The 14,303-nt window shown below is 44.6% G+C and overlaps 1 protein-coding gene across 2 annotated transcripts in view; it reads right to left on the bottom strand.

Annotated features, from left to right (window-relative positions):
- Positions 1–962: 962 nt before the first annotated feature.
- The window catches only part of PLCD1 (phospholipase C delta 1), a 201,044-nt gene continuing 187,703 nt past the window's right edge, over positions 963–14,303 (bottom strand). For both annotated transcript variants that reach the window (XM_082258051.1, XM_082258050.1), the window contains exons 13-15: positions 11,277–11,409; positions 4,294–4,443; positions 963–2,472 (exon numbers count right to left, since the gene is read on the bottom strand). In XM_082258051.1, coding sequence (XP_082114177.1) covers positions 2,378–2,472; positions 4,294–4,443; positions 11,277–11,409 — 378 coding nt within the window. In that variant the 3' untranslated portion in view covers positions 963–2,377. The remainder of the gene's footprint in view (positions 2,473–4,293; positions 4,444–11,276; positions 11,410–14,303) is intronic.

Raw genomic sequence — 14,303 nt, 5'->3', positions numbered from 1 at the left:
AAATTTGTTCAACCAGGTTATTCTGAAAACACCTCTAAAGTTTTTTTTGCAAGAACTCTCTCAACTCCTGAGTAGAAGACTAGGTGTCTGAGATCCTAGCTTCTGGTATACTTATCGTATGTACCAAGTGCACTATATGCCCTCATAACAGGGGTCATCAGTGCCTGTTATAAAAGTTAAGTTGCCCTTTTCTTCATTCTCTACGGTTCACATTTTGACTTTCCTAAACTGCTTTTTGGCATTTAATCAGTGTAGCATGTTGTATCAGACAAATAAATGCAATTAAATGCAATTCTCTAAGATTGCCCTCTAATGGCAAAATATGGACATTAAAATGCAACAGTCAGAAAACAAGCCTGAAAATTTTTATTTGCAAAATGTGTATCCCATTTATCCAAGATTTTTTTTTTTAGAATAGATTTAAGTAAACAGATTATGGGATACAGGAGATAATTCAAAAAGAAATAGGATACAGGCTCTTTAAATAGTTACAGCAGTTGTACATACAACAGGACATCTTAAATCTTACTAAATAAGACTAGACAATAAGTGGGCTATAAAACAAGACAACATACATCATGAAGAAAAGTCACCTGTTTGTTTGACTTCGAGAAAGTTTAAACGAAATACTGAGCATTTCATGACAACCAATCATAACTGACATTTAGGGAGTTTCCGATAAAACTTTGGGGAAAAGTTAGAACCTTTGTAACATTTCCTCTCACTTCCTGATCCAGTGACACAGAATGAGGGACAATCCCCCCAGTGGGGGCAAAGCTACCAAAGCATGACACAGGTTTTTACCCAAAAAGTTGTGTATTTCTGTCTGCCAAGTTATAAAAATGTCACCATACTTCTTGTCTCAGTGACACTATGGTCAGAAGGGGAAATCTTTATAAAAAGGTAGGGACATCTACAAAAAAGTCAAACATTCTAACTCCATTTTACAAAAAATATAAACTTCCCCTTTAACTACTATTAACTGGGAAGGCTGATTTGGTTGCTCATTTTTATGGAACCCAAAACGGTATTTGTATTAGATTACAAAATAAACCGTTATTTGACAGGTAATCAGGGGTGATAAAGGGACACATTTAATGCAATAGAACATAAATTTAAATGAATGAGAACAAACTGACATAGTTAATCAAGCACAAAAAACATGTTGACATTTCTAATGTACATAGATGTTTAAATACAAATGTAAATCACAGTGTCTTTGTAGTGTATTGGACAATGGATGACACACAGGCTGTCACCATTAGAAGCGGTAAGTGACGGTATTAGTGACATATTAGACCCCCTAATTCTACAGAGGGCAATCAATGGGTTATCAACAGCAGATAACCCATGAAATCTGCATGTGCAAAATCACAATGTATATATGAATGCTCCCTCTTGTGAACAGTCTACAACCAATCTTTGTAGGATCACCCTTGAAAAAACAATGTTATATTGACAGCTTAGTTTGCAGCATATGAGGTACAGTAATAATTTGGAAGCCATATGAATAGTTTCTATACAATTCTATTCTCTGTCAGTATTATTCTCCAGTTTCTAGCCATCAGGTACTTATGGGGCTAGACTGTGTATTAGCCGAGTTAAGGATTTATTTACATGCTTTCTTATCCTATTTTATCTTTTAAGGCACATGCAGCACAGGCTACCAAGCTAAGGCTTCTGGGTAATCAGTTCCAGATTTCATTACCTGAGTAAATAGAAAAAGCATAGACTGATTGTCACATATGCCATATTGCATGAGTATACAGCGAGGCAGGAATAGTTCAATAAAATTAAAATAACCAGAACATGCTCAGATATGTCCACTTATTACACTGCCCAAACGAACAACTGTCTGATTGCCCTAAAGTTGCTCAGAGTGTGCCTTCTGTTCTTCAACTGTCATATCCCTGTTTCTTTGGCCAACACAGACAGTTTATGTTTTGGATACCTACAAATAAATTTACTCTGGACATCTTTCTGGGACCTTTAACACCACAGCTTTCAGTAGAATAAATTGCATATATAATATTCTGGGGCCCACTGAAAAAAAAACATTTCTGGGTTGTCATACAGGGCCCAACCTACAGATTTATCCCCCTCGGACCCTGCAAAGTCTCAAAGTGCTATTTTGGCATAACATTCCCTTTCGAGTCAATATACTTTAAATGTTTTTTTTTTTTTCATTTCACTAAACATGGAAGTCAACCTAACCTTTCTAAAAACCTCATTAAAACTTTAAAATTATAATACATTAAAACTGTTATAAAAATAGGCTAAAACATTACTGAACAACCTTGTCTAGCAATTGTAAAAATATCTGACCTAAAAAATGTCAGTTAAAAATAAAATAAAATAATGTAAACATAATCGTAATTCAGGGTTTGCTTTCTTGGAGCATGACGTGCACAAACAATGTAGCAGAGGGAAGAGGATCTCCATTCCGGTTTAGTAGATGGATGTGACGATAGCCTAGGATAAAAACAACCAAACTGGGTAAATAACTCAGAGAGTGACTAGATGAAGATCAAATACATTTATTAATAGAAAAAAGAAACTGGATTGGTTTTAAGAACAACTCCACCTACGTAAATCTAGGGAGTGCCAGTAGATAGCAGGAAGGGGTCAAGGCAGATACAAATCATACCTGTCTCAGTGTTGCTTATTTAATGCTCTGCTGTTTGAAAGAGATGAGCTTGAACATTCTCCAAAAACTTATTTTCATCAGAACTTCAGACTCCTGCTATTTTTTTACTCCAATGAGCTGTGAGGCTGTCATTCCTATTCTGCAGCTCATGTAATCAAAGAGGCGATAGATTATAAAAAGAGCACAGGTTCAGAGTTCGGCTAGATATGGGTTTGGAGGACACACAAGCTCATCTCTATTTGAAAGTCTAGGTCTGAATAGCCTTGAGATTTTGTCACCCATTTCTCTCACCTAGGTCTATGGGGAAGTCCATGACACACAGAGAGATGGACCTCATACCATCACATTATGTGTTTTGAGGATACCACAACTACATGGCTAACCTAAGATCTATTTGTTATCTTGTAGCCCTGACAAAGAGAACCGTTTCAGAACCCCAGAAATGGGACTAATAAACTATATGTGGACTATAAAAATAGTCTGATGTTCTCTAATGTTGTACTAAGGGGTTAACATGGTCTCTGCACACCAGAGAGAGGTCTACTAAAAAGGTTTTCAGCTCACGAGACGAACTTCAAGCTCCTCTCCTGTGGGTATCGATGCCCGACGCTGCTCCATTGGATGTATTTGTCCGTTTCGGACCTCTGCAGGTGCTGCCGTTCTGCTAGGGGCTCCCTCTTGCTTATCTATTGGGAATGCCCCCCCTATTCATGATTACTTGGGATCAGATCTTACAGCTCTATACCACTGTTACAAGGGGGACTGTTCCCAACACCCTGCAAATCACTCTGTTCTGTACCCTACCTGCCTTTTTTAAACAGATTAAAAAAGACCTCCTTAGGCATTGTTTGACAGCGGGGAGATCGGTTATTTCACGCCACTGGTGGACAACCCAAGTTCCTCCTTTGAGTGGGTTACAGCAAAGGTCCTCAACTCCGGTCCTCAGGGCCCACTAACAGGCCAGATTTTAAGTATTACCTTGGGGAGATGCAGACTAGAGTACTGCAATCACTGAGCAGCAAATGATATCACGTGTGATGTATTTCAGTTATCTTGCAAATCTGGCCTGTTAGTGGGCCCTGTAGGCCAGGGTTGAGGACCAATGGGTTACAGAGATGGATTACGTTGAGAGAATTGAGTCCCTCCTAGCACGCAAACTCGATACATACGAACAATGCCACCAAACATAGCTCTCTTGTTAGGTGTTCAGGGAGTTATCTGAACTGCGAAAATGCCTTGTGGGACAATTGTAGGCCCTTTACTTGGTTTAAGATCTCTTCTGGCTGTCTGGCTGATTGTCTTAGAGCAGGTGGAGAAATGATAGAAAAAAGGGCTGTTTCTTGCTGCTCCTCTTCCTTCTGGCCCTCCCCCTCTACCCCCTTCCCCCTCATTCTTACCCTTTTCCCTTAGCAATATTTTTTTTTTGTCAATATCACAGGCTTTTGTATAGATGTACAAGAAATTCTACTTTTATTGCTGTTTGTGTCCCTGTCAGGTCAATACTTTGGTTCTAACACCAATACAAAGTGGGCAAATTTGTGATTTTTAATAAAGTATTTTCCTATATACTGCAATTGGCACCCTCAACTGTAATTCTTAGGCAAAAATAACAACACCCATAAATCTTATGATGAACATATTTGTACCTAGCTGTAAGCTGGTGAGTGGAACAGTGTATTGCCCCACAAAGTCATTTCTCGAAGAGGCATCATAATCCTCCACCAGAAATCGCACCACAGCGAGGGCGGGCACGTCAATTTCAAATTCAAAGTGCTCATTCCACATTGGGTTGAATCCTAAAAAAAGAGAAGGAAAGAAAGAAAAAACACAGAGTGTCTGTTACCATTCTAAAAAAAGCACCAAATGTGTTAAACATGGCCCACTTTTCAATTCTTTATTAGAATATATCAAAATACATAAATCACTTCCTAAAGGCAGCAATTCAGAACCCATCTTTTAAAGGATAACCTGTACAAAAATGTATACTGTACTACACATATTTCAGCGTCCTGACAGTGTACCACCTGCTGCCACTGGAAGGTACACTTTGGAGAGGGCTTCTCATTTACCCTATACAGGTCTGCCCTGTCTCTGGAGCGCACCCTCTTGTAGCAGCAGGGAGCATTTCCTTAGCACTACAGCTGACTGTGCACACAACTACAGACCGCAAGGCACAGTATTTTTTTATATACACTGACCCCAACTACACATGTACTGCTTTCAATATAAAGGGAATTTCTGTATCTAGGTTTTAAAAGTAATACTATCTATATAATTCATACAAATAAAAGGACATCTCCATTTCAACCAGTAGCCAGCTAAGATGTTATAAATCCTTTATAGTAATGAAAAAAAGATATCGGGCGCTGTTCAGTACACCGTTCCTGTGTGGAATACTCCTCAGAAATTGTACTACCCACTTGTGTGATTGGCTCATTCATTTTTCAAAACTTATGTTAAGCTTAAACCTGGGGCATCGTTTGCTCTGTTTCTGTTTAGTGCAGTAAGCTTTTCATCTATGGCTATAATTTGACTATACCGTATATCCAAAGGATGGGGATGCCATGCTTCTCTTATTACAATACAGGGCCTGGTCAAGCAGTGATAATGGGCAGACTAGTGGAGTAGCTAATTTCAGTAACACCAAGAAGAGAAGGTAAAACAATTGCAGTTAAGCCATCTAAAATGCTTTAACTTTATGGAATTGCCCTGGAAATGGTTGTTTCTTTTTTTCCCCTTGAATAGAAGTGGAGCTACACTTATTATACGTATTGTACAGAGTACTTGAACAAGGTCAAATTAGGGATCAGCACTAAAAGCTTACTTAGCATTTAATAGGAAACGTCTGAATATTTTCATTGGGGGATTTAGTTTACGCTGCAAATGTAACACGCATATAACATGCATCAGAAACTATACATGTCTTAAATCTTTCATCATTGCTCATAGAAAATATTTGTATACGTAGTACCTATAAACACTGGCCTCTAGCTCTAGAGGACACACCTTCTTGTCAGACAAAATCGAAAATGGATTCACTCTAGAGATGAATGTTTAAGTTTTAGAATTCATAATGTTTAAACTAGTGATCGACCGATATCGTTTTTTTGTTGCCGATGCTGATATTTTGGCCATTGAATATCGGTATCGGCCGATATGGGCCAATATTTTTGTACATTTAATTTTTTTTTTTTTTTGATCAAATGACAGGTACTCTTGTGGAGGGATCTGTGGGTCTAAAAGACCGCAAACTCCTCCTCTGAACTTAAAAGCATTCAAAATGCCAAGTTTGGCTGTTTTGAATGCTGTCTTTTTTTTAAACTGGCGCCGAGTACCCGGAAGTGATGTCATTCTGGCACCACTAGAAGCCGAACTGCTGTGTACACAGGAGCCCCCCCCCCCCCCTCCGTCTCTCCATAGGACTCACCAAGGCGGCAGCATTGAGAGCCCCGGCAGGCGCCCCATAGATCTTGGTGGCCTCGTTGATCAGATAGGGCACTCTCTCCTGCAGGTAGCTGGACAGCCCGACATTAAAAGGAGCGGACACAGTAACAGCCAAGCCCCGCCCCCTGGAGGCGTTACATCGAGGAAGCAGCAAATCAGAGCTCCGTAAAGTGCCTCCTGCCCTGCACATTAGGATCCCCTAGTGACATCACCCAGCGCTGGTCTGGAACGAGAGAATCCGTTTTTACATGGAGACCCGATCAGATCCAAATGCGGCTTTGATCGGGTCTTCGGCGGTCGTGCAGTCTGGTTGCCCGGGTCTCCCGGTGGGACAGGAGACCCGGGTGAGCCGCGAAAGGCGGCGGGAGGGGGAACGTCCCCTCCCGCTCCTTGTAATGACAGCTGAGTGGCATCTCAGCCGCATCAGTTGTCATTACAAGACAGCCGACTGCCGGCTATGGACGCCGGTACCGGGGTTATGCCTGTAGCTGCAATACCGGTAACCTCAGGGGCCGATATATCGGGTAAAGTGCATATCAGCCCTCTAAATATCGGCTTTGCCAATAATCGGTCGATCCCTAGTTTAAACCAGGATACAAATATATTATTACTATTGTTTCTCATTAGACCAAAAGCGGATACCCACAGGCTATACTTACCCGCATATATAATTTGGAAATATATTTACTTGTGCAACTGAACAGACATCTGTGCCACCGAAAACAACTATTTGCAAAATTCCATCAAGGTCAATCAGTTCTTTAACCAGCAGAGTCTGCACAGGTCACAGACCAATCCAACCATACTCAACCAGATAGGAAAACCGTCATCTTGTGTCTATGGACACATATCACAGTATATGTTCATGATCACATTATGTACAAATTGGATAATCAGGCTTTCCTAGTGCCCTAATGGTTCCTTTAACTTTAGGTGATGCAGGTGGGTTTCAAGACTCAGTCTGACCCAGTGTTGCCAATCGTGAAAACAAGGCACTTTTTTCCCTGCCCGTAAATGACCATTATAGGAGAAAAGTGCCAGTAAAAAAAAAAAAAAAAAAAGCTGTGACCGGGTTCGTTTGGAACTGCGCATGCCATCCTCTATTTGGCTGGCGCCGGTGGGCGGAGCCGCTCGGGTTTAGGGGGCGAATCTGACAGAGGTTATGCGGCGTGTTACTGGCAAGGCAAGGCAAGTGATGTCATGGTGCATCCCGTCCGCATTTAAAAAAAAAAAAACAGGAGCTGAGCAGCCGAAATGGACGAGCCCTCGTGGTGGTCTGGTGGAGTGTCCAGGCCATCCAGATTCCACAGGGAGTCAGGGACAGAGTCATGCACCAGCCCAGCAGCTGCCCAGGCATCCACAGCACGAACGGACCAACCCAGGGCAGGCACACAAGCAAGGCAAGCCTGTGTTCTCAGACTTCCTTACGTTAAGATATCAAGATGATACTTCACACATATGTACATTCAGTCTTGCTTGCAATCACCTTTGTGGATAGAAGGATGGCATCATGGAGTTATGGAGAGATGGAGGATAGAGGATAGGATGGAGAAAGTGATGAAGGGATGGAGTTTTGGAGGGAATGGATAAAGGAATGATGGAGCAATAAAGGACACAAGGAGACAGGAGGTGATGGAGACATGAGGGGGATGGAGCAATGGGGACAGGAGGGGATGGAGGGAGGAGGTGAAGGAGGGATGGAGGCAAGGGGTGATGGTGAGATGGAGACAGGAGGGGATGGAGGCAAGGAGTGATGAAGAGATGGAGACTAGAGGGGTGGAGACAAGGGGTGATGGTGAGATGGAGGCAAGGGGTGATGGTGAGATGGAGGCAAGGGGGAATGGTGAGATGGAGGCAAGGGGGAATGGTGAGATGGAGGCAAGGGGGAATGGTGAGATGGAGGCAAGGGGGAATGGTGAGATGGAGGCAAGGGGGAATGGTGAGATGGAGGCAGGAGGGGATGGAGGCAGGAGGGGATGGAGACAAGAGGGGATGGAGGGAGGAGGTGAAGGAGGGATGGAGGCAAGGGGTGATGGTGAGATGGAGACAGGAGGGGATGGAGGCAAGGAGTGATGAAGAGATGGAGACTAGAGGGGTGGAGACAAGGGGTGATGGTGAGATGGAGGCAAGGGGTGATGGTGAGATGGAGGCAAGGGGTGATGGTGAGATGGAGGCAAGGGGTGATGGTGAGATGGAGGCAAGGGGGAATGGTGAGATGGAGGCAAGGGGGAATGGTGAGATGGAGGCAAGGGGGAATGGTGAGATGGAGGCAAGGGGGAATGGTGAGATGGAGGCAAGGGGGAATGGTGAGATGGAGGCAAGGGGGAATGGTGAGATGGAGGCAAGGGGGAATGGTGAGATGGAGGCAAGGGGGAATGGTGAGATGGAGGCAGGAGGGGATGGAGGCAGGAGGGGATGGAGGCAGGAGGGGATGGAGGCAGGAGGGGATGGAGACAGGAGGGGATGGAGACAAGAGGGGATGGAGACAAGAGGGGATGGAGACAAGAGGGGATGGAGACAAGAGGGGATGGAGACAAGAGGGGATGGAGAGATGGAGGCAAGGGGTGATGGTGAGATGGAGGCAAGGGGTGATGGTGAGATGGAGGCAAGGGGTGATGGTGAGATGGAGGCAAGGGGTGATGGTGAGATGGAGGCAAGGGGGAATGGTGAGATGGAGGCAAGGGGGAATGGTGAGATGGAGGCAAGGGGGAATGGTGAGATGGAGGCAGGAGGGGATGGAGGCAGGAGGGGATGGAGGCAGGAGGGGATGGAGACAAGAGGGGATGGAGACAAGAGGGGATGGAGTCAAGAGGGGATGGAGACAAGAGGGGGTGGAGACAAGAGGGGGTGGAGACAAGAGGGGGTGGAGACAAGAGGGGATGGAGACAAGAGGGGATGGAGACAAGAGGGGATGGAGACAAGAGGGGATGGAGACAAGAGGGGATGGAGAGATGGAGGCAAGGGGTGATGGTGAGATGGAGGCAAGGGGTGATGGTGAGATGGAGGCAAGGGGTGATGGTGAGATGGAGACAGGAGGGGATGGAGGCAAGGAGTGATGAAGAGATGGAGACTAGAGGGGTGGAGACAAGGGGTGATGGTGAGATGGAGGCAAGGGGTGATGGTGAGATGGAGGCAAGGGGTGATGGTGAGATGGAGACAGGAGGGGATGGAGGCAAGGAGTGATGAAGAGATGGAGACTAGAGGGGTGGAGACAAGGGGTGATGGTGAGATGGAGGCAAGGGGTGATGGTGAGATGGAGGCAAGGGGTGATGGTGAGATGGAGGCAAGGGGTGATGGTGAGATGGAGGCAAGGGGTGATGGTGAGATGGAGGCAAGGGGGAATGGTGAGATGGAGACAGGAGGGGATATAGACAGGAGGGGATATAGACAGGAGGGGATGGAGACAGGAGGGGATGGAGACAGGAGGGGATGGAGACAGGAGGGGATGGAGACAGGAGGGGATGGAGACAGGAGGGGATGGAGACAGGAGGGAATGGAGACAGGAGGGAATGGAGACAGGAGGGGATGGAGACAGGAGGGGATGGAGACAGGAGGGGATGGAGACAGGAGGTGATTGGAGGGATGGTGTGATGGAGACAGGAGGTGTTGGAGGAATGGAGACAGGAGGTGATGAAGAGATGGTGTGATGGAGACAGGAGGTGAGGTTTGATGGAAACAGGAGGTCTTTAGAATTGGGGACATAAATTCTGGTGATCCTAGCGCCTACCTGGGATTTTCCCTCACTTTCTGTGGTGGCTATGGAACACAAATTAAGGTGAAATCTCTCCAGTTGGAGATAGGTGACAAAAACTGATTGGCTAAATAATCCGCCCTTATTATATCGAAAATAACAGCAATATTTTTTTTAACCTTAATATTCACTTTAAATAACATTGCTATTTGCATATTGTACTTGTTTGCAGCTTTAATACTGAAATTTACACTTTAAACTGTAGTTTTGTAACTTTTGTAAAATGCCAGTAAAAACTTGGCTGTGCCAGTAAATTTTGGGTGTAATGTCAGTAAATCTCAATCTGGTAGGTTGCCAAAACTGGTCTGACCTGGTCTGCACATCTGTGGCCAGACACTGGGGAGAATTCGTAAAGGGTGTTACTGACATCCTTTTAGAATTTGGTTAGGCCTCCACACTGAAAATTGCTGGTGTTCAGATTCAGTGTCCGAAACAGGTACAATAAAATGATTGTAAAGGATCACCTTGTAAAACAACCAATTCAGTTTAAAATAGGAATTAAAAGCATGTGTCAGGACAAATCTGATCACTGGAGAAGAGTACACTAGAGAACCGACCACAGTATGTTCTCCTGCTTAGTGTGGTCAGTTTTTATTGGAAAACAAGGGGACTAGCAGGAACACCAGGGATTTCACACAAAGCAAATATAAAGAAAACAGGATACTTTCTCACACTAGTATATGAAGTGCTGGGATAACAAACGCTTTAAGTTGGAGCACGTACTGGATTGCTCCTTTCCCAGTGCACTCCCTACCCAACTACTGGGTCCATCATACAGACAGGCTCATTGCAAGGAGTTCCTGATCAGGTCCGCATTGCTTATGTTTGACATCTCACGGCAGTGGGCAGCTCCACAGGTGCTATTCAGTCTAATAGCAGCTTTCAAATTTGCCCACTGCCATCTGCTGACAACTAAAATTAAGGTGGACATGATGGGGAATGTTATACGGTGCTGGGCCATCAAGACTATGAGGTCCGCCTCCCCTGTGAACTTGACATTTCTCAAATATGGGTATTACCAAATTTAGGGTAAGGACACCATTATTATCCTCTGCCCTTTTGTCTACATTTAGCTTACAACCGGGGAATCTCTTGTTGACAGCTGAATGGGTCCAGAGATATTGTACTACTCAGGAAGCTGTCACCTTTGTGACAGCTCCCCTGCACAGCCATGCCACACTCTGAGCACTGGCATTCCTCTTTATGCCAGCTCAGAGATGGCCTTAATTACCGCCAGTTTCTTAATCTGCGAATTGGTTGTAATTCTTTAGGAATCAGTTGCTGCTATAGCTAGTAAGAACTACCTGAATTTGTCACATGAAAGGGTAATGTTACAGAAACTGGTGCAAATGCTTGACTGAATTAGGTGCAGGTAGATTTTAAAGGGCGCTACTACCAGAAAAGTGCCGTGAATGCTTTACTGAAGTCTCTTACCATTGTTCTCTCTGACTTTGGTTTGCTTTTTCTCATGGTCTCGAGCGACACCCAGTATTTCTATGGAAACAAAGGGGTCCACTATGGATGATTTCTTCTTGTTCAGCTTTGGTAGTTGTTGTCCAGAAATCACCTGAACAAAAATAAAGTTGACCTGTCAATCTAAATAAAAAACGTGAAAGTAGCAGAACTCAAAATCAGATATGGAGGATGGGTTTGGGAAACCAATGACCTGTGTCATATTGTCAAATCCAGGGATTGCCCAATAAAACATGAAATCCTTCCAAGTGCTATCTGACATTTTCAGAAAATATAACATAGAACTGAATTGTTTGTGCATTGACCTTTTATAACAGGATTGTGTATTTCTACATAAATCGATGTAACATGGTATACACTTAGGATATGTGTGATCACCTATACTGACTACAGCATACACTATGTAAAACATGCTCAGGTTACCCAAAGAGTCATTCACGATCAACACTGAATACATCAAGGCTGTCAAACTGGAAAATGTTAATAATTAATGATATGAAGAGCGGTATATCAAATGTGAAAGTCATATGTCCAAAATGCCACCATCCCACAATAGTAAACAGAACATATAACAAAACAGATAGGGAATTTACATGTGGCATTAGAAAGTAGAGGCTCGTCTGTTTCAGATAAAAAGTCTACATATGGTCTACTCATAAAAAATAAATTATATTTACAATATATTGCACACAAATATTTGACTGTATGTTATATATACACCAGGAATATAGATCGATATGTATGTGCTATATGTTGTGAATACCAGATCTGCAAAAATTGGATTTTTGACTTAATGTTAAATCCATTTCTCTGATATTCATTGACAGACACAGCTCCTGATATTCATAACCATTGGGTTATACTGCCCCCTACAGGAGTTGGACACTAGGCAGAAAATAATTCTGTCTACACCCATGAGCACTCCTAGGGGGTATACTACCACTCTTTGCTAAAGCCACTTTGTTTTGTTACAACATGGTCAGGAGAATTATAACTCCACAGTGGCGTGGGTGCTGCTGTGTCAGTCAATGAACATCAGAGAAATGGATTTGATGGTCAAAAATCCCATTTTCGCTTTCATTCAGTGACGGACACAGTTCCTTATATTCATAACCATTGGGACGTCCCAAAGCAGTGTTAAGCATGAGGGGTGGGAACAACAAAAAAAATTCCCAAGGCTAAAACATTAGCCAACCAGGCAACAGGATATCAAACAAACTGGAGCCCACCTGAAAAAAAAACAAACAAACAATACACCCTCAAAAAAGGTCAGGTCAGGTCTTCTTAAACAACAGCCTGCAAAAAACCTTGCGAACAAAAGAAGCATCTGCAGATGCCAATACATCCACTTTATAAAACTTTGTAAAAGTGTGCACCGACAACCAGGTTGCCGCCTTGCAAGCTTGCGTCATTGACTCCTGATGAAAGAAAACCTAGGAGGTACTAAGCGCCCTAGTAGAGTGCACCTTGACAGGGAAAGGAGGAACCTGACCCCTGATGGAATAGGCCTGAACCACCGTCTGTCTGTCTGATTCATCTGGAAATGGTCGCAGAGGAAGCAGACAACCCTTTTCGAGGTCCATCCATGAGCACAAAGAGAGTCTGACTTCCTGAAAGACTCCGTAGCTGCCAGGTAACCAGACAACCTTTGGAAGGAACGACAACCAGGGGCGAAGAACCACCTTATCCCTGTGAATCACCAGGTAAGGTGAACAACAAGATAACGCTGCGAGTTCCGACATCCTGTGTGCAGAGGCGATAACCACTAAAAAGGCCACTTTCTGGGACAGCGCAAGCAGGGGAATCTCACAATATATTTTCAAAGGGATGGTTGAAGATGCTGGTACTCAAGGCCAACTTCTGTTCAACCCCCTGTTGAAGGAAGGTAAAAAATCAGAGCCACCGAGAAAGAGCAAGGATGCACCACAAGAGACTCACACCACGCAATGTACATCTTCCACATACGATGGTAGATCTTCCTAGAAGTAGATTTCCTAGCTTTCAACAGTGTAGGAATCACACTCAGATAAACCTCTATCCCTCAGCACCTGGCGTTCAACAGCCAAGCTGTCAAAGCCAGCGACTGTATTGCAGGATGGAAGCTCGGTTCTTGGGACAAGAGATCCTCCCTGAGAGGAAGCTGTCAAGGAACGTCAGGCGACCAGCCGCACCAGATCAGCGTACCAAGCCCGGCGAGAACAGTCTGGAGCCACTAAGATGATCAAAATCCCTTCTGCCTCAATCCTGCATAGAAGTCTGGGCAGAAGCTTCAGAGGCGGGAAGGCGTAAATCAGGCGATCCTGACAGCACAGGGCCACCAGCGCGTCTGTGGCATCCGCCAAAGGATTCCTTGACCGAGCCACAAACCTCTGCACCTTTCTGTTGAGCCGAGACACCAACAGATCCAACTCGGGGGTGCCCCACCGGAGACCCAGCTGATGAAACACCTCCAGATGAAGGAACCACTCCCCGTGATCCAACGCCTGCCGAATGAGGTAATCTGCCTGCCAATTTTCCACCCCGGGAATGTGTATGACAGAGAGGGTTGGAACGAACCGTTCTGCCCGCCTTGAAATGCCGGCTACCTCCAGAGCCGCCAGGACACTTCTTGTGCCCCCTTGGTGATTGACATAAGCCACGGCCGTGGCATTGTCAGATATAATGCCCACTGGACAACCCTGAAGACGATCTGTCCAATGACCCAGACACAGTCTGATCGCTCGGATTTCCAAGACAATGATTGGTAGTCTGGACTCTTCCAGCATCCAGATTCCCTGAGCAGAATGCTTGCCGAGGACGCCTCTCCAGCCAGACAGGCTGGCATCTGTGGTGACCACTGTCCAATACAAGGGGAGGAAGGATTTTCCCAGTCAAAGCGCGGGAGAACAAAGCCACCATATAAGGGACTCCTTTGTTCCCCGACTTAGCCAGATAGTCCAGAGACTGCGGAGTCCTGTCCCATTTGGTCAGAATCTCCCTTTGCAGGGA

Source organism: Pelophylax lessonae (genome assembly GCF_965119305.1).
Source record: "Pelophylax lessonae genome assembly, chromosome: 5".
Taxonomy (NCBI): Eukaryota; Metazoa; Chordata; class Amphibia; order Anura; family Ranidae; genus Pelophylax; species Pelophylax lessonae.
Note: the sequence above shows the minus strand (reverse complement) of the source record. Positions and strands in the feature narration are given on the sequence as shown.